The sequence below is a fragment of the Protopterus annectens genome, chromosome 1.part2 (assembly GCF_019279795.1).
Source record: "Protopterus annectens isolate FY-2018-M chromosome 1.part2, PAN1.0, whole genome shotgun sequence".
Taxonomy (NCBI): domain Eukaryota; kingdom Metazoa; phylum Chordata; order Ceratodontiformes; family Protopteridae; genus Protopterus; species Protopterus annectens.
The window spans coordinates 1,151,447,738-1,151,469,913 of record NC_056727.1 but is presented as its reverse complement, the minus strand read 5'-3'; the positions used below and the strand labels follow the sequence as shown (position 1 = coordinate 1,151,469,913).

The following is a 22,176-nucleotide window of genomic DNA, read 5'->3' as shown; positions in this document are numbered from 1 at the left end:
TGGCAACTAGCTTACTGACAGAACCTAGACTGTAAAAGTAGCCGACTCCAAATCCAGCTCCAGACAAGTGACAAGTGGAGTACCTCAGGGTTCAGTCCTGGGACCACTCTTGTTTGGCATCTACTTCTCTGAAGTACATGCCAACACTAAGGGACTCTGGCTAACAAAGTTCACAGATGACTGCAAACTGGGAGCCAATATTGAATCCCCAAATGATGTGGATATTCCACAAAAGGGCCTTACAGAAACAGATGCCTGGTGCCAGAGCCATGGGCTCAAGCTTAATGCCAAGAAATGTATAATTATCCCCTTTGGAAAAAAAACATGTACCCATGAATTACCACATAGGTGGCAGTACACTAAACATTGAAAGTGTGATGAAAAACTTAGGGACACAGGTGGACAGTGGTCTCACTTTCGATAACCACATTGCCACAACAGTCAGGAAATCCTTTTATGTGGCACACCTCATCACTAAGGGCTTTTCATCCTGAAAAAAGGAGGTCATTGTCCCACTGTACTCATCCCTCATTAGACCCATTATAGAGCATAATGCCCTGTTTGGTATGTACCTCACAAAACATCTGCAACAGCTGGAAAGGCAACAGAAATACCTCACTAAAAGAATCACAGGCCTATAGCAGATGCCATATGCTGACCGTCTAAAAAAACTCCAGCTATACTCTGTGGCATATCGTCTACTCAGAGGAGATATCTGCTTAACATACAAGGCCATGTCAAATCCTGAGCTGTTGGACATGCTCCACTTAAAGAAATCCCAATCCCTCAGAGCTACACACTCCAGGGATCTAAACCTTGTCATCACAATGAACAAAACATGCTGGAGGTATAGGTTCCTGACCCAGAGACTCCCCAGACTCTGGAATAGACTATGCATACATGTCAAGCAGAGTGCCTCCTTGGCCCTCTTCAAAAGGAACCTTGATGATTGGATGGGAGATAGGAAATTCACCCCTAGGATCATGTCAGTCACCCTGCTAGACAGGGGTCCAGAGAATTAAATATTATGGGAAGAAATATCCAGGGAATTGTTATGGCTAGGCTTGTATAGGCCTATGAACCTATGAACCTATGATCAAACACAAAAAAAGTTGAACTTCATGAAATCTATACAAATTCCATCATGTTTAGCCAAAGTGTTGTTCGTATCCTTCTTTTTGTGTTTGTAAAAGCTATGTTTTTCAACTCGAAAAGAAAATTCTCAAACTAAAATCTCTACAATATGAAGTGCATTATTAACAGGTATGCATTAGTACTGAACAGGTTCCCTTCAGTTTAAGATTATCTAAGTTTACTAATGGTTTTGCACCAGGAGACAAACTGTTCAAAGACCTGGTCAAGCTTTTTTATTTAAACCAGTTTCAATCTTATGAAATTTCTGGTCGAACATTATCAAAAACAAACTGGTTCTTTGCAGAATGAAATATTCATATTGAATGACTGCATTATGAATAACCCTTATTTTTCACAATTGAGCAGTTTCTATTATAGCATAAGTCCCAAGAGAAGCAGATATGTGTCTACTATCATAAACAAGAAGCAGAAAAATTGTTTAGAGATGTGGAGGTGTATTAGATTATCCTTATATAGCTTATAGCTGTATTTAAGCTTGATATGGTCTTATAAAACCAAGATGCTGAGAAATGAATAAAAACTCAAAACTAACAAACACATATTATTATTTTATTGTATATAAGTGCTGTGCTTTTTATGTAAAATTAGATCTGAGGAAGCGTACTGGTTTAGTACGCGAAAGCGCTTATCTTGTTTGGCCTGAATAAAGAAGATTTTTATAGCATCGTGGTGGTCTTCAGTCTGGTGTTTCGTTCATCTACATTTTTGCTGCTTGCTACAGAGAAGACCTTTGGAAGTTCAGCTGATCTTGTGTTTCATTGGACTAGTTGTGTTTGTTCTTACGCTTCAGCTGCCTTCACATTATGGATGCTACTAATGTCGAACTGGACTATATGCCAGACAAACATATTCTGGAAAAAAAATGGTATGTCTTAACTGAACCAAAAAATAATCCGTTATTGAATATGGATTTCATGTTACCTATTGCCACTTGTGACAATATAAATATAGACATTCAAAGAGATTTTAATATAGCTTACAAATAACTTGAAAATACACTCTACAGGCTATATAGACTCAGTTGGCAAAGGCATCATTTAGAAGCTTGCCTGCACTTCAAAGTAATTCCTAGAGGAATGAGAGTGCTATGTATGCCGACATTCGGAGAAAACCATCCAGAATTGCTAAAAAGATGGCAACAACTGAATCTAGACCTGGGGTTTAATTACATCAAGTTGCTTATAGAGTATTTCTCACCTATTGAGAAAGAGCTCTCTCAAAAATCTGACACCTTGTTCAAAGACATTGCTTCGAAATTTAAAGGGGAAATGTTTTCCCAAAGATTAGACACTTTATATAATCAGATATCCTCTTATGGTGAGAAACTTCAACTAATAAAAACGAGGAAACTACAAAGGGACAACATGGATTTCCATAATGGCCAGGTGTTTTCTTGGCCCAGATATCGTAACAACAGAATGGAATCCATGAACCATAATAATACAAATGAAGAAAATGCTCCTATAACTAATGAAACTAGTGTTTTACATTCTCAATCCAACATTTCCCTTTTAAGAACTGTAGTTCCTACTAATGACGCTATAGTTCCATGCTCAACGCCAGTGAATGACACTACTCAGGGAATTAAAGACACTCCCCCTCCCAACCAGCAAGAACTAAAGAAATCAAATAGCAGCACGCTTGGTGCCAAGCCAAAAGTTAAACAAGGGAACCTTGAAAGTTTTTTACCGTTACACGCGAAATTTCGAAATGTGTCACAAAACAGATCCAGCAGCCGAGGGAGATCAAAAAGGAAATTCTCGGGAGAATACCCGAGCAACAGGAATTGAATGAGAGACTGAATGACCTGGTTTTCAATTTATCCAAACGAGCCCTCACACCATCTGACAAGGTTTTACTTAACAAGGGCTTAACATACATACCGGCTCAGGTTAGTAACGTTAGTGAACTTTTAGTTGACTTAAGACTTTTTTCACGTCCCATTGCTTTAAAAAGTTTTTTTAGCAAAGCTAAACAATCTGAAAACCTAAAAGGAAATGAGGTTTCCTTTAAAAGGAAAAGTACGTTCACGCCAACGCTACCACCTACTGTTGACTGTTTTTTGAAAGCTTGTGAAAACGATATCTATGACTACTTTAACAACTTTAAAACTAAAGACTTGTTTTATAACACTTCACATGATGAATGGGAAACCATTTATTCCTTACAACGTGATAAGAATGTGGTTGTGAAACCGGCAGATAAGGGGGGAGGGATTGTTCTGCTGGACTATGAAATGTAACACACTAGCATGATGAATATGTTAAATGATGTTGCTACTTATACTAAGATTGCATATTCTGATTTAAACAGATTAATTTATGAAGTACATCAGGAGCTCTATGATTTCTTAATGTGTTGACAAATTGATCATGATTTGTATTCTTATTTCTTAGTTGAACAACCTAGGATTCCATACATAAAAGGTTTGCCCAAGGTACATAAAAATATACTACCACCTCCTTTGCGACCCATAGTTGTAGGTAACGGATGGATTACAGAAACCATGTCAGTCTTTATTGAAAAGAAGCTTAGACTCATAGTTAATAACATTCCATCCATTCTTAAGGACACATACCAACTGTTAGATGTTTTGACACAATTTGATCAGGGTCTTCCTAGAGATTGTCTCCTAATAACTATGGACATGAAAAATCTTTTCACAACCATTCCAAACAACTATGGGAGTGAAGCTATTAGATATCTTATTAAGGATCGTGAACTATTTAATAGTGATGACCAGATCCTTTTTAATGCACTTCTACAATTAGTGCTTAACAATAATGTTTTTATGTATGGTAAAGAACTCTTTTTACAGCAGTGGGGAGTGGCCATGGGCACCCCCTGCGCAAATACCTACGCAAACCTTGTTGTTCACTATTGGGAAATTACATATCTTTTTAACAATCCACACTTTCAAAAAATGTTACTTTATAAGCGTTTTGTCGATGATGTCCTTATCTTCTGGAAGGGCACCATAGATGAATTTAAAGCATTGGTTGAATATTTGGAATCAACTACCTTGTTCTTTAGATTTACTATGGAGTTCTCTGATACAAAAATAGACTTTTTGGACATCACCATCAAAAAAGATGAATTAGGTTTTTTACATACTTCTGTTTACAGAAAACCGTGCTGGAAAAACACGCTCTTGGAATTTAACAGCATGCACCCTAGACACGTGTTTAGAAATATTATAAAAAGCCAATTCATCAGAATTCAGAAAATATGTAGAGACCCTGAAGACTTTTCTGCACAGATATGCAATTTAGAACAGATGTTTATAGATAGAGGATATGACTCAAAACTGATTAATTCAGTTAAACAGTCCCTTAAGTTAACGGAAGCACCATATGAGAGTAGCAAGAGGCAATATACCATATGGAACAACTATACATCTAATAAATATGCCTTAAACTTTCAGACTAGATACACTAGTGATAATAAGTACATTACCAACATTATTAAAAAGAATTGGCATATATTACATACAGACATAGATATCAAAAAATTGGTAGGAGAGAAACCAGTGTTTGTCTATAATAATAGCAAGAACCTAAAAAGACTACTATGCATAGAGAAGTTCAATGAGGAATGTACTCCAGCTACTCAGAGAACTTCACTAATTAAAGTAGGAACATACCCATGCAATGCTTGTAACATGTGTGTCCATATCTCTAAAGAACAAGATTTTAAGCATCCTTCTTTAGACCTTAATTTTAGACCGAATTTTAAAGGTAATTGCACTAGCTCGAATCTCATATACCTTGCAGACTGTTGTAACTGCAATGCATTCTATATAGGCATGACAACAAGATCTTTAAAAGAAAGGATCTACAACCATATACATGATATAAAAAAGAATGACTTAAAGAATGCATTATTTAAACACATAAATGATAATGTTGGACATACCTTTAAGTTCAGAATATTACAAGTTACTAAAGCTAGCAAACGGAAAGGTGATACCTTCAATGAACTAGAAAATAATGAACTAGCCTGGATATTGCGCTTTAAAGCACACTATCCACCTGGCCTTAACCAGTACATTAGTGTTAGATCTTCACTTAAAATGCGGAGTTTAAAATAGTATCTAGTTAGCATTTTAAGTTGAATCTTATTTTATCTTACAATTCTTGGACCTCTTTTTTAAACATCACATGTATATTAATGAACTGCGCTCCTTTTCTTTATAGTTGCTAACAATGTTTCACATGGGCCTTTGCTATTTTTACATGTGTATTCTCGTATTGTTTATGCGAGTCGTTCTTAGTGTGTATATACACATGTCTTCTATTAATATATAGGACTTTCATCAGTTTCTATTAATGTTATTTTAGCATTATATGAAATGATATATTGAAATATGCTCTTACGTTATATGATTTATGATTTTAAATTTTTAGTTACTTGATATATATTATAAGATAAGCCCTTTGCTGTTTTGAATATATTGTGTTTTTTTATATACATTTCATAATATTATTAAAGTCGTCTTCATATATATATATATATATATATATATATATATATATATATATATTTTTTTTTTTTTTTTTTATATATATGTATTTTGGAGTATTGTCAGTTTTTGTTCTTGTTTCACATACACATACATATATTTCCTAACAACAGAAGACACAGATTTTCGTATGTTATTCTTGATTTTCAAATATCTTCTTTGCCATATTTGTTTATCTTTTATCAATTCATAAGATTTTGTAGAATATTTCATATATTTCATTGTCCTTTTGAACTACATAGTAGCTCTCATATGTCAATACACACAAATATTGTTTTTCATACATTTTTTGTTTAAATATATTTATTTACATATATTGACACATTTACTTTTTATATATTTTTTGCAAGGTTTGTTATATACCTGATGAACAGGCTTGATATTATGTTCATATCTATCTAATAGTTTATAATAAGTATATTTTTAATGACTATTGAGTTTACGATGATATGATACAATACAACTAGTTCTGTTCTTTTAAATCATTAATTGATGCTTAATTAGCTAATTAGTTTTAATTGAACATTTTTATTGTATATAAGTGCTGTGCTTTTTATGTAAAATTAGATCTGAGGAAGCGTACTGGTTTAGTACGCAAAAGCGCTTATCTTGTTTGGCCTGAATAAAGAAGATTTTTATAGCATCGTGGTGGTCTTCAGTCTGGTGTTTCGTTCATCTTCATATTGAATGACTGCATTATGAATAACCCTTATTTTTCACAATTGAGCAGTTTCTATTATAGCATAAGTCCCAAGAGAAGCAGATATGTATCTACTATCATAAACAAGAAGCAGAAAAATTGTTTAGAGATGTGGAGGTGTATTAGATTATCCTTATATAGCTTATAGCTGTATTTAAGCTTGATATGGTCTTATAAAACCAAGATGCTGAGAAATGAATAAAAACTCAAAACTAACAAACACACTATGTAAATGGCTGCAGGAATGGGACTCAAGTCAAAGATTTAGTGCTTTCATTCTGTTTTTATTTAGATGGGTGGCCATGGTGTTGTAGTAGTTAGTGTTGTTGCCTCACAGCAAAAAGTTTTTCCGGTTCGATCCTTGGCTGGGGTGCCTTCTGTTCAGAGTCTGTATGGGTTTCCTCTGGGTGCTCTGGTTTCATCCCAAAGACATGCTGTAGGTGGATTGGATACTCTAAATTCACCCTAGGCATGAGTATGTGTGCGTGCCTCCTCTGGAAGTTTGGGTGCCAGGCTGGCAACTCGACACCATAAAACTCCACTGCCAATCATGATCCACTGTGGCAACTCCTAAATGTGAAAAAGCCAGAAGAAGAATTCTGTTTTCATTTAGAACGTCTTCAGAAAAGTTTTAAAAAACTATTCATGGTGTATTTAAAACCTGCTCAATTAATCATGTGACTTTTCTGACAAATCAAAGTACAAACATTTAAATGAGATCTGACATCACTTTAAAGACTCTGTAATCATGTGACCTTTCTAACAAATCAAAGTACAAACATTTAAATAAGGATATTTTGTAAATGAAGTGAAAATCTGTATAGTCATGTGCATGCCTAAGTCTATCAAATTGAACCTGATTTGCAAACCAATATAACATAACATAATACAATGTAGTTATAACAATTTGAAAATAGAGGTGGTAAAACAAGTAAAACTTTTATATAATAAGAGATGAGCAAGAGACATAATCATAACCTCTGTACCAATAAAAAGCACTTGAGGTTAATATGTTCATTCAACCTTGTTTTTTGTCAGAGGCAAGTCATAGCTGCCATTCAGTTTCTATGCATTCCAGCAAAGCATTATGATTGCTGATGAGGGTGTCCAGATCAACTTGATCTAACAAAAGAAAGTTGATCTTCTTGAAATCTATACAAATTCCAGCATGTTTAGACAAAGTGTTGTTAGTGTCCTTTTAGTGTTTGTAAAAACTATATTTTTCAACTTGAAAAGAAAATTCTCAAACTAAAATCTCTGCAATATGAAGTGCATTATTTACAGGTATGCATTAGTAGAGAACAGTTTCCTTTCAGTTTAATATTATCTAAGTTTACTAATGGTGTTGCATCAGAAGATAAACTGTTCAAAGACCTAGTCAAGCTTTTTAATCAAACCAGTGTCAATCTTATGAAATTTCTGGTAGAACATTATCACAAACAAATTGGTTCTTTGCAGAATGAAATATTCATATTGAAAGACTACATTGCGAATAACCCTTATTTTTCACAATTTAGCAGTTTCTATTATAGAATAAGTGCCAAGAGAAGCAGATTTGTGTCCACTATCATAAACAAGAAGCAGAAAAAATTGGTTAGAGATGTGGAAGTGTACTAGACTCGTACAGCTTATCCTTATACTAAGAATAATAAAAAAAATCATGAAAATACAGTTGTATCTCAAGTGCATGTTCCTAACAACACTTGTGCTGACTCTAACTACCTAAACAAGTAGCCAGTCAACACCAGGGAAGTAAATACAGTCCATATCAATACTAGCATTAAGAATTTTGCATAACCTACACTCCTATCTCCTATCCCTTTTATTTTAAACCCACCAGCTGCAATAAAGAGTTCTCACTGACAAAACAGAAGGAAGGGCACAGGCAGAGAAAGAGGCAAAGGGAGGAAGAGAAACTGAAACCTGCAACATAGTCCATTTAAGCCAATTGATTCTTGAGAACTCCCGTGTTTCTGTATTATCTAATGGTTTCATATTTATACCCACACAAATGGCTAACCCAGCAAGGATACATGCGGATTTGAAACTCTACACTTGGAGGTTAAATTTATAATACTTTCTTAAAGACATTCTTCATTTTAAGAACACAGACACAAACATTTCAACTAAAAGTACATATAATACAACAATCTACATTGCAAGCTTTCTATGATATTTGCGAGACTGTCCTTAGGAGGAAACTGGGCAACACACCCATTATAAATGTCCAACAACAAGGATGTCTGAATCATGAAGGTTGATAAAAGTGGGACAGTAGTTATTATGGATACAGAAAATTACACTACAGTTATTAAGAACTAACTATCAGATGCTATACAAAAAGTTTGCAGAAACTGACACAGATCTTTTTGATCTTTTATTCCAAGATGAATTGGATCATGGTACCTATGTCTTCCTGAAACTTGACCAATCGAAAATAACACGTTTTTTTGGCATACCTAAAATTCATAAAGATCATACCAATCTACCATTTCAGTCAATTGTCGCAAAAGACTTTTACAAAACAGAGCCAATATTTATTTATCTTGACCATATACTTAATCCATTAGCAAAGGAGTCATGTTAAAGACTAGTGGCATCTGTTCAAACGGCTCAGTAACATCAGTGACATATACAATTATTCTATGTTTGTTTCCATAGATGTTGTGTCTCTGTATACTTGCATTAAACAAACTACCAGCATTGAACTTGTGAGGGAGAATCTCAGCAGGTTTACTAGTATGAATAACACTATGATTAACACAATCTGTACATTGTTGGACTTAGTACTAAGCAATAATTTTGTCCAGTTTAACAATAAATTGTACAGACAGAAGTCAGGTGTGGCAATGGAAGCCAGAGTGGCTGCAGTATTTGCAAACCATGTGATGGCCCTCTGGGAACAAAATCACATTGAAGCTCACCCTTCACATTCAAAAGTCATTTTTTACAGACGTAACATTGATGATTTGCTTTTCATCTGGAAGAGGACCAAAGAAGATTTTCTTTCCTTCTTGGAATATTTAAACAATAGCACCCCTTTCTTGAAATTTATCATCAGTGTTGTGGGTAAAGAAATTAATTACCTTGACATTACTTTGAACCAAGAAGGAAGAAGTTGAGTTCTTCATAGCAAAATATTTAGAAAAGATACCTTCGCCAACAACTACCTCCATTACAAAACCTTACACCCACAACACATGAAGAAAGGCATGATCAGGGGACAATATATTAGGTTAAGCAGACTCACCAGTAATGATGACACCTTTGCAGATGAAGCAGAGATGCTTAAGAATCTATTACTGCAGAGAGGCTATGCCCTCAGTCTATTAATCTAATATTGTACAGGAGGTAACAACACTTTAGCAGGACAAGGCTAAACTCATTCTACAGACAACTTCATCTACTATTGAAAAAATGGACAACAAGGTCACTCTTGCTCAAATATCAACTTGATGAATACAAAAGTACTTACCCTTTATCCATTACCATGGACATGTCTGTTATTAAATACACCATTATCAACAACTGGAAAATAATCTATGGAACAAGGAATTATTAGAAATTTTTGGCAAAAAACATTATTCACCTATAAAAAAATCACTGAACATTAAAAGCATGGTAGAAACTTCAAAGAAATGCAATTCAGCCGCAGAAACCTCCACTGGAACGTTTAGGTGTGGCAAATGTAAATATTGCGGTTACATTTCCAAATGTTCCAGTATTCACGTCACAGCAGTAAATAAAACAATTGTCTCTAGAGGTAGGTTCAACTGCAATTCATGTGGTGAGGTATACCTGGCATTTTGTGACACATGTCAAAGTTACTACATTGGATAAAACATTAGGAAACTCAGCAGAAGGATTTATGAGCATGTTTTAGACATCAAAAAGGACACTAACAATCCTTTGGCTAAACATGCTGGAACTTGTATAGATTTCAAGAAGTTCAACTTTCTTCTGTTAGATCAAGTTGATCTGGACATCCTCATTGGCAATTATAATGTTTTCCTGGAATACTGAGAAGCTGAGTGACAGCTGCGATTTGTCTCAGACAAAAAAAAAAAAAACAGGGTTTAATGAACATATTAACCTCAAGTGCTTTTTATTGGCACAGACGTTATGATTATATCTCTTGTTCATTTCTTGGTGTATAGAACTTTCACTCATTTTATCTACCTGTATTTTCAAAATGTTATAACTACATTGTATTATGTTATATTATATCAGATTGCAAATCAGGTTTGATTTGATAGGCTTAGGTGTGCATATGACTATACAGATTTTCAGTTCATTTACAAAATGTCGTCATTTAAATGTTTGTACTTTGATTTGTTAGAAAAGTCACATGATTAATTCCCAGACCACCTTTGCCCAGTGTCTCCCATCTACTTTCACTGCTTAAAAAATTTCAACACAGAAATTTTTATAAACAAACTAAAAGTGCACCAACTGGAACCCATTAAATACCCTTCCCCTAGATAATGCCGTCTCCTATTTCAACACCATCTTTACGAACCTATTCAACTCCCTTGCCCCTCTAAAAACTAAACGCATAAAAAGCAACCCTGTACCTTGGCTATCTAAAAATATTTTTGTAACCATGTGTCTTCGTGACAAAGCATGGGCACGATACAAAAAAATAAACCCCTCTACCCTTACCGAATATAAAACTCTATGCAACAAAGTCAAAACACTCATTGTCTCTGACCGGAAAACTTATTTCTTTTCCCTCCAAACCAAACTTAATACCATCCCCAAACAATTTTGGAAAGGAATAACATCTATCCTCAACCCTGGAAAAAAAAGAAAACCCAAGCCCCGACCCAAATACAACTGACATGGAATTAGCAACCCAATTTAATTCCCTCTTTATTGACTCCATCAACAAACTAACACTATCCTTCACTAACAACTATAACTTCTACTCAGCCTGCCTCCACCCCCTCTTCCCCTAACATCCTATGCTCCCAACCCCCACCTTTCTCCGTCAATCCCATTTCCATATCCACTACAAAAAAATCCTCCAAAAATTAAAACCCTGCTCCAATGCCCCTGACGATATCACCTCCTATTTCCTAAAAGTTGCTGCTAAAGTAATTGACCTCCCTGTCTCCATGCTAATAAATCGTTCCTTCTCAGAATGCCAGCTCCCCCAACTCTGGAAGAAGGCGTTTATTATCCCTCTCCACAAAGGCAGAAATAACAATGACATCCCTAACTTTTGCCCTATTGCCATCCTATCCCCTATTTCTAAACTACTCGATAAGTGTGTCCACCAACAACTCTTACCCTATCTATCAATAACCAGATTCTAACCCCACACAACATGGCTTTAGACCAGGTCATAGTACCTTCACTGCCCTTCTGCCCTTCTGTCCTTCCTTGAAACAATCAACAAAGCCCGTAACTCTGAACACCTCGTATCTACTCTTTTCCTTGACCTCTCTAAGGCCTTCAACACCATTTCCCACAACTTGCTTCTTTCCAAAGTCTCTAAACTAAAACTATCCTCCTCCTCCATCCACTGGTTCTCAAGCTACCTCACAAACAGGCAACAAGCAGTTAAATGGAAAAGAGTTACCTCACCCTTTCTCAATACTTCCACAGGCGTCCCCCAAGGTTCCATTCCAGGCCCCCTATTATTCAATATATTCATAAATTATTTCTACCATGCTATCCCAAAATCCAGCCTTATTCAATATGCCGATAATTCCACTATAATCTGTTCCTCCCCTTCTATTTCAACTCTCAGCAATCTAACACAAGCCGCCTTCTCCTCTACTGAACAGTGGATGCTGGACAGCCATCTTGCCCTGAATGTATCCAAAACCAAACTAATGCTATTCAACACCTCTAAAACCTCTTCTCTAGACAAACAATCTTTCTTAATTACCAGCAAAAATAATACCTCCCTAGAACTAGTCTCTGACACAAAACTGCTAGGAGTTATTATTGATGACCAACTAAAACTCGACAAGCATATACAAGCAAACATAAAAAAAACATAAAAACTAGGTATGCTCTACCGTCATAGTCACTTTATCTCCCCTGCCACCAGGATTATACTAGCCAATGCATACTTCATCCCATCTCTTTTATACAGTGTTCCCATCCTAACTAGGCTTCATGCTTCCCTTACTGCAAAACTCTCATCCTGTTATAACAAGATATCAAAATTTGCTGCTGGTCATAGAGCTTCCTCCCACCACTGTAATTCCCTTCACCATCTAAGTTGGCTAGAGCTACCTAACCTCCTCGCCTATACCCAGCTCATCCAAGCACACAAACTCATTCACAACCCATCTCTCTGCCCCTCCCTAGCAAACACCTTTGAAATGCACAGACCAGATAGATCAATAAGATCTAATTGCCAAAACCTAATTAAATTGCATAAACCTTCACGTCCAGCTGGGAATCACCTGATGTCCTTCTCTCTAGCACACGTCTGGAACTCCCTGCCTCCTCATATCTGCACCATCAACAGTCTTTCCTTATTCAAAACCTCACTGCACTCTCGCCTTACTTCTGAATGGAAATGCTCTTGCTCTCATCCAACCTAAATTTAGACTATTCTGTTCTCTTAATTCTTCCAAATTAATTTCTTGCCAATCACTACCTACTATAGTACTCCATCCTCTGTGATGCTATTTACCTACAACTGAAAAATCTCCACCATAATTTAAAAAAAAAAAATTGTATTTCCAACTGAATGTTACTTGTTGAATAATAATTTTTTTTGGAATGTAAATTTTTTTCTTTTCTGCATTATGTAACATTTACTTGAAAATGGATATGTGTATACATAAGTATTTGTACTTGGCTGTACTAGGTACTACTATGGATTTTATACTTCCTTCCTATGTATTTGTATTTTTTTCAGGAGCTTTTCTCCCCAGGACTCCATTGAAAACGGGCTCCTTGTAGCCCAATGGACTATCCTGGAAAACAAACTGCAAATAAATAATAAATAAATAATAAATAAGAGTTTTTAAAACATTTCTGAAGAAGTTCTAAATAAAAACAGAACAAAAATGCTAAATCTTTGCCTTGAGTCCCATTCCTGCTTCCATTTCCTTAGTGCATTTGTTAGTTTTGATATTGTCTTAGTTAGGATCCTCTGGAACTTCTCTAGTTTTTTTAATATGTCAAGTGAGGTACATCCTATATGAGGCATTGTATACAATAATTGGTCTACTCTGTGCTCAGTATAAGGGAACAATGATATCTTTAGATATGGATGATATATATTTGAGTATTGATTGTTTGTGCTAAGTAAACGTTTTTTTCTGACTACAGTTGGCACGTTATGATCAAAGGAGAGGGAACCATCAATAGGAGCACCCTAAGTTCCTGACTATATTTTCCTTTAGTAGTGGAGTATAGTCTATACTAATGCTGAGCACAGAGGTTATTTGCTTAATGAAATGAAACCATAGTTTTTCTTAGCATGTAATTCAAGACCATTTTCAATGCATCAGGTATTAACTATATTAAGTTAGTTTTGATGGGTACAGGTGTGACGGAGGGTCTTGTCAATAACACCGTGTTTTCAGTCATCTGAAAATTTAGTTAATCAATGGTACTGGTTTTCAGTTTAGAGATCAGAGAAATAAATAAGAAACAGACAGGGTCCCAGTGCACAACCCTGGGAGACTCTGCTGGTTATCTCCATACTTTTGAACTTTGTGGGTTCTGTCTTTTAGCCAGTTTTCAATCCATCTTACCCCATACTGATCTATGTATATAGAATTTAGCTTAGTTACAACACCCTGATGGGGCAAGGTGTCAAAAGCTTTAGCTTGGCCAAGACATGGTGTGTGAACAGCATGACCACTGTCAACAGCCTGTGTGACTCTAGTGAAGACATTAACTAGATTTAATGGACAACATTTCCCTTTGATGAAGGGGAACTGATGCTATTTTTGCTATCATAATAGTTGAGATCATTTATACACTCCATAGCTTTGCAGATCATGCCCATAAGACTAATGTGTCTATAATTACCAGGGTCTATTGTAGGACTACCCTCATGGAGGGGTGTTGCCAATGTGATGTGGCATAATTCAGGAACAAATCTTGTGGTTAAGTTTAGATTAAATAGTTTGACGAGAGGTTCAGCAAGAGCACACTTGGTGCTAGTTATTAAAATCCACTCATATATTCAGGTTCTCATGGAGGAAATAGTTTTTATAGGTTCATAGGTTTGTACTAGGTTAACCGCCTTTGTGAGCAATTTTAAGCCTAGCCAATTACCCCAGTTGAGAAACAAACCCAGCACCTTATGTTTGTAAGATAAACACCTTAACCATTATGCCAGTCCCTCAATATGTTCCTTGGTGATATCAGGGAGTGTAAGGGATTCTTAGATATATGGAGTTTGGATAAATATTTTGCAGGTGAAGTTTGTACTAAACTTGCTTGCTAGTGTATTGGCAATGTCTGTTGGGTCAGAACAAGTGGTCCTATTTAGGGTAAGTTCTGGATATTGTTGACTGTTGTTCTTTTACTTTTCTAACATAAAGAAGGATTAGTAAGTATCATTACCTTCAGAATGTAACCTATATTTAATTTCACAATATGTATACTGTGTCTAACATAAACAGAAACATGAGGTGTTGGGGACATATCTCTGTGCAGTGGGGATTCTTTACTTTCAAGTTCTTTTCATACTCTGATATCTGTCAGCTACCTGTTCCTTGTAATCTATCGCCTGTTTTGATTTTTACTAGATGAGAACTATTTTCAGCCCATTCATTCCCAATGAAGTGAGGGGTGATTGTGGAGCTCCATCTTGCCATTAGGGCATTTTATTGATGTATCCTTACCCCACACCCTGGTGCTGACATGAGCACCACATCACTGTGGAGGGGCTGTCCCTGATATGGAGGTGTGCCCATTCATTGGCATATTATCACATTGGCTACCACATAGGCTTGGATGGACCCAACCACCAGTAGTGTAGGAAGCTTGTGCCAGAGGGATAGCTGGCTCAGGTGCAAAGTATTAGGAGACATGGCTGAGAGTTCTTGCATTCTTCTTTTTTATCTACTGAAATCCTGGTACAGAAAGACACTTCAGCACTTTCCATATTTGTTTTGGTCTTCGCTTGAAGAGCCAAGTGCCAACTGGATTTTTAGTTTAAAAGCTGATGTCTGTTTTTTTGCTGTTCGCATGAAGATTTGAGGCCGGGTGTGGATTTGGCTGCTGTAGAAAGGCAAATGATACTAAATTACCAATTGGCTTTCCACAGTAAAAACCAAAGCCCCTTTTTTTTTCTTTTCACTTGAAGAACTGAGGGGGTGGGTCACTGTTTCAGGGACCTATTCTGGCTCTACCACCCATAGCCCCCCACCCAGATCTGTTCTTAGGGCAGCCTATGCCACTCCACTGGAATGCCAGGACACCATAGGACCCACAACAATCTTCCCACGCCCTCCCTCCCAGCAAGTGCAGCAACATATTGCACATCTGTCAACCACCATTCAATGGCTGTTTCAGCTTCCCAAGCAGCTAATCAATCTCAAGTCATCTGGGTCAAAGTCAAGGGCTTTATCCCTGTGTGTTACACATCTGGAACCAATGGCTAAGAAAATCTTGAATGTAAATGGATAAAATGTCAATGCTCAAAGCCATATATTCCCACAGATTGTTTTACCTAGAAAATAAGTATTACTAATAGAAAAAGATAACTGTTTTTATTTCATGTTAGTCACTGTAACCAGGTTAGCCCAACAGGAGCAAGTATCTTTTTACAAGTGTGACTTAGGATCACAGTCTGCTTATGTGACTTAGTTACACTGTATACAAGTGGACGTTAAGTGGATAAAATCAAGAACTACTGGAAGATGGTTGTCCACAGTTCATAGCGTTAAGTATCTGTACTGTTAAAACACATAATGGTTCTTAGTTATAAATGCTCATGCAATATATTGTTGCATAGTAATTGCTTTATAGGCTCATACATGAATCATTAAAATGGGGCACAGCTAAAATATTTCTTTGTATTTTTCAGAAGATTCCTCAGATGACAGTGACCATGACTATGAACTAATTGATGATGAGATGAAAGCTACAATAAGCAAAATGCAGGAAGCAGTGTCATTTTATTAAATACAACCTAGCAGGTACATTTTATTCCTGAACTTGTTTTTAATATGAAATGCAGTCTGCTCCAAGTAATAAAATATTAGAAGTTTAAATCATCTAGCAAGCATGCTTTACAAATCTACTAGTTATCTGGCATTTACTGTCTTCTAAAACTGTAAAATACTCTTTTGCATACCACTGGGCTAGCAAAAGAGCTTGCATATTTTAGATCTAAATGGCTGCTTATGCATAGTGGTAATTAACTGATAAAAGTATCCATCTTTGGGTAGAATTCACAAAAAAATGCAGTCATTTTGTAGTGCAGGCTGTGCTATGTGACATAAATCTAGTATGGACATGGTGCTATGGTTCTTTTTTTGTGATAAATGACTTATTGCATGTCTCTCATAGTATAGAAGTGGCCTCAAATAGGTTTCTGTCCTGCTCCACTAGTTAGAACATATGTTGAGGTTACCACTGCATACAGTACACATGTAGTAGATTCTCACCACCACATGTAAAGTACATAAAATCTCATTTTATTAGGTATTTCCTTCTATTTCGTATACTCATTATGAGACTGCTAGTTGATTATAGTTTTCCGTCTCATCCCCTACTAAAATTAAATACATTAATTATCTGGGAGAACTCCCCATCCACCTCCCATTACTGAAATATGCGCTTGTTATTTTGAGTACTGACCCCTCACCTCCTAGTGACATATTTATAATATATTCATCATCTAGAATACCTCCTCCTACCAACGATAAACTAAAACATCTTGCCTATTGTCAAGGGCAACCCTCTTCACCATCCTCACTTCTCTGCATAGTGCCATCACTATAGGATGCAAAACCCGAGTCATTTATTCAGTACATTTGCATGCATTTGGATTACCAAGTGATAGTAAACCGTGTATAAGCTGGTATAATCTATCTTTTTTGCATGCCAAGTTGCATAGTACAGCTATGTGGGGGACAGATATTAAAAGAGTGCCAAGGGTTGGGGCTGGTGTAATGGTTAAAATGTTTACCTCACAGACACAAGGTACAGGGTTTGATTCTCACTTTTGGAAAGGCTTAGTGTAAAATGGCCCACAAGGCAGCTAGCCTAGTACTCAACTATGAACCTATAAATCAGAAAGGTGTGTCTGGATCCCTCCCTGTCCCTCAGTGCTCCACTGAAGATTATCCAGTCAGCTTATAATTTCATAGCTGTATAGGTGATTACTAGACTAATGACCCTAGGGTGGCCTTTTTATGCCTAGCCATGATTCCCAAATGCATCTGTCAAGTTTTGATACTCTAAGGTTATATTAAGGGCTATTTGTAGACTTGGGCATGTGTGACAAAGCATTTACAGGATGCCTTTGCCTAATAGACCCATAGGTGCCAGATCATGGGTACATTTCTGATTCCTCATCTACTGGTCAAAGTTACAATTGAATTGAGTTAAGAAAGAACTCTGATTCACATGGATAGGATATCTGTTCCAGAGACAGCACATTGCTGTCTCTCCAACATTTCCTATTTATGTTGTAGACAAAGTTTAGGTCAATAGATTGGTAATTCTGATGCTATTAGTTTTGCAGATGTCTGAAAGGTCCATCAGAGCAGGATCAGAGGATAATTTGTAAGCCAGGCATATATCATAGGGGCTTGAGGTAGTCTGCTTATTTATGCCCTGTTTTCTCTTTGTAAGGATGCTCTAGTTGTTTCATATGCCTGTCAGAACTTACCAATGGGGGCATTACACTCAATGATTGTTCTGATGAGGCCCAAGTACTTCAGAACAATGACATCCTTTGCCTAGATACCATATCCTTGCTTATACGTTATGCAATATTAAATTATTTCCTTACTACTGTAAACACATGATGGTCAAAGGCCAGGTTACCAGGGACAGTCTCTGGTCAACTGGTGTCCTAGGCAAAAGAGCTGCACAGTGTCCCCCACACAACCCAGTGTCCCCATCCTGGTCTACCTACACCATCCAGATTACTTTTTTCTTCCTTTTACTCACAGTTTATATCTTACTGTTTATTTTTTCCCTGTATTCATTCAACATATTTAAAAAAAACATTACTACAAAAAATAAATAAATAAATACTGAAAAAGTGGCCCTGCTAGATCGGCGCCCTAGTTGGCCACCTAGTTGGCCTATGCCTAAGGCCTGCTATGCAGATTACTGTCTACATGTGATCACAAATCCTTGACCACTGGGTCTACTGTTAGAGGTATTTTCTCAATATGATAATTTCTAGGACTAGCCTTCTTTTCAAAGGATATTATTATGCATTTCTTGGCACTGAGTTGTAGACCACAGCTGTGGCACCAGTTATTGGCATTTGTGTTTCTTTTTAATTAATAGTGATTAGGGTAATTATTTGTGCCATCATGTGACTGTTTAAAGTATTTAAGGTAGTGTGGAAATTCAACAGTTGTCTGATGAAGGGGTAGATCCCTGAAAGCGCTAACCTGTATACTGTTTGTACTGTTTAATTTAAATAAATCTCCACACTGTGGTACTGTCGGTGCTTCTTTACGTTTGTAGTTCCTTATTTTCCACTGACAGTTTTGTGCTTAGAGAGGACTCTGTGTACTTATTTAACCTCCTGAGTTGCTTGTTTAGATTGATGAGGACATTTTTACCTTGCTGAACATTTCACTTCCAAATATTTGCTATGATTTTCTTCCTTTTGTTATACAACCTATTGCTGTTGAGATTCCACTAGGGTGGTTTGTTTTTTCATTGCATCCTGTACTTATTCCTGAGATGTACAACTGTCTGTATGCAGCCAATAAAATGATTGTAGAGAGTTTTCGTGAACAATTCTGCATAGTAAGCGATGGTCTCAAAACTGGGGGGGGGGGGGGGAGTGAAATTTCAATTGGATGTCACTTAATAGTAAGAAGTTTGCCTTAGAGTAATTCCTAAAACTTCCAGAGTTAGTTGGGGTCCTGGGTCTTATTTTTATGTTAAAGGAGAAAGCTTTATTGTCCAACTTAACGTGGTCATTATACAGGGGGTGGGGTATAATGTTCTCCCAAGTTTGTGAGGACCAGTTAAAAGATGTTAGCCCCCCCATTATTATAAAGACTATGGGGTTTAGGGGGTTCATGTTTGTGTTTAAAAGTCCAGGAATCTCTGGTCTGGCATATCTGATGTCATGTATGATTGCCAATTTATAGTGGGATAGTTAAAGTTGCCACTGAATATGGTACTGTGTTACACGGGGAGTGTTTCCAGTGCATTTAAGTATGTGCTATGGGCTTCCTGGGTTATAGAGGGGGACCTGTAGCTTGCAAGGATATGTATGTGATGTTGCCAATAGTAATTTGGATGTGGAAAAGCTCAAGTACATCATAATTGTAGATCAGAGTGTATGTGCTGTGTCTTTAAGAAGCATATCAAGGACTGAACATGCACATATAAATACTGGACACGTTATTCCCAGTGCCATTTTGAGAGTGCAGCCAGAGAGTGAGCATGTATGATTGCAGTAGTTGTAGTTAGCTTGCATATAAGTTACTTAAAGTCAGTAAACTTCTATAGTGCTGTGTTTGTATAAAATAAAGCTGCTTGAACAGAACCCATAAAGAGTCGGAGAGCGACATAGTGTTAGAACCAGGATTCCAGAAAATGTTATTCAGAGCCATGAGGTGCAGACATAACAGTGAACATAAACCAAAAGAAACGAGCATGAAAAAGAGCCAGAAAAGAATGAAAGGTAATGAGAAATCACACAAACTACTTATTTTATAAAAAAAGATAAAATGGAGCATTACAAGGGCACAAACCGCATTATTAAGCAAGTGGGAGGCACAAAAGATTTATTAACTAAGGGAAATGTTTAAAATAAAGATGTTTGACAAAACGATTATCAGAAAAGCAAAAACAAGCATGTTTAAGGCAAAATGAGGATGTTTAAGGTAAAATGGACATGTTTAGAGTAAAACGAGCCCAAGAAAAGTACAATGGGCATAAAAAAAAATTAAACAAGAAAAAATAAATATAATAAGGGCAAAAAAGGGCAAGTTAAGCTTAAATAAAGCAAGGCAACTGCATGTCTTTTGACAAAGTGCTGTGCTTTGGCATAACTACAACTTCATATTGTATCAGGGGCATAACTAAAGTAATTCAAAGTATCTCAGTGTGTAAAAGTGCTTACAGTGAGTGCTTATTATTGTGAATGTATTCCAAACAGTTTATCTGTGTGCAAAGTGCAGGTATTTCATGAAGTACATCAAAGTATAGCCATTTCGAAAAGTTTCTTGTGCTGTGTGTGTCTATTCCCAAAGTGCTGCCATTACAGAGTGTTTCTTGCAGAGTTGCCTAGCTAGGTACCACCATTTTGGGGAAATTTCAGTGTGCTGTGTACACTTTATTCACAAAGTGCAATTACTTTGAAATCTTATTGACTCTGAGCTTCTGTTGCCCAATTCATTCACATCATACAGTTATTTGAAATGCTTCTTAAAATGATGATAAATTACTTTTGCAAGGTAATAATTTCAAGAGTATTACAGTGCTCTAGAGACTTATTTTGCAAAGTCCAGTTACACAGAGGCTTGCATCGTGCAGTTATTTGATATGTTTCTTACACTCATAAGAGGTGACTTGTTGCAATGCAGTAATTTCAAGAGTATTATAGTGCCCGAGAGACTTATTTTGCAAAGTTCTATTATACAGAGGAAGTTACAAATACGGCATAAATTTCTGGCATATGCATATGTGCATGTGCTCGCGCTTATTTGCAAAACCCTTCACTGGTACGTGTTAATATGGCAGATGGATTTCAAAAGACCTTATCACTTGTATTTGATCAGAATATTGCAGAGAATTGGGGAATATTTGAGCAAGAGTATGATATTTTTATACAAGCAGCTTATTCAAATAAAGACGGATGCACCAAGGCATTCATTTTGTTAAACCTAGCTGGGTCAGAGGCCATAGAAAAAGAGCATTCATTTGTGTATGCACCAGCAGTATATGAGGGAGAAGGTGAAAACTATCACATTGTTATACAGGCTGAATCAAACGAAGACCCTGAGTGTTTGAAGCGCAAGTTCAAAGAAATGTGTAATGCCCAGACAAATATTACGTTAGAGAGGCATTTGTTTTACACGAGAAATCAGAAACCAGGGGAAATGTTTGCAGCTAATATAACTGACCTGAGAAACAGAGCCAAAATGTGTCAGTTTGGTGATTTAAAAGATGAGTTAATAAAGGACAGGCTCATGTGTGGTATCAATAGTGCTGTTGTGAGAAAGATCTTGCTTTGTGACAGTGATTTAACTTTGAGTAAAGTCACAGAGATTTGTCAGATCCATGAAGTGACAGAAAAATACACAAGTATGCTTGCAAGTGACAAGAGCATGGTTTCAGCAGGCTCCAGAGCAAATGTAGATGCAACATGTGGCAAACAAAAGTAGGTCTAAGCATATGGCAGCCACAGCCCCTGCTGGTTCACCAGGGAAACAATATAGTTTTCCAGTAAATTCTTAGACTAGTTCAATTAAAGGAACAGATTCCTCAGTGCAGTACAAGCATGAATCAGCAAAACCCAAGTCTAGCTTTATTGTTAACTGTTGCAATTGTGGTACAAATCATGAGTCTAAAAGAGAGAAATGCTTAGCATTCAGTCAGCAATGTCACAAGTGTAAAAAATGGAACCATTTTCAGAAGTTTTGCAAATTAAGTAAACCTC

At 36.6% G+C, this 22,176-nt stretch overlaps 1 protein-coding gene across 1 annotated transcript in view; it reads left to right on the top strand.

Annotated features, from left to right (window-relative positions):
* Positions 1-22,176, top strand: part of LOC122792268 (protein THEMIS2-like) — a 655,074-nt gene that overhangs the window by 595,895 nt on the left and 37,003 nt on the right. The window contains exon 6 of the mRNA XM_044060021.1: positions 16,393-16,504. Coding sequence (XP_043915956.1) covers positions 16,393-16,490 — 98 coding nt within the window. The 3' untranslated portion in view covers positions 16,491-16,504. The remainder of the gene's footprint in view (positions 1-16,392; positions 16,505-22,176) is intronic.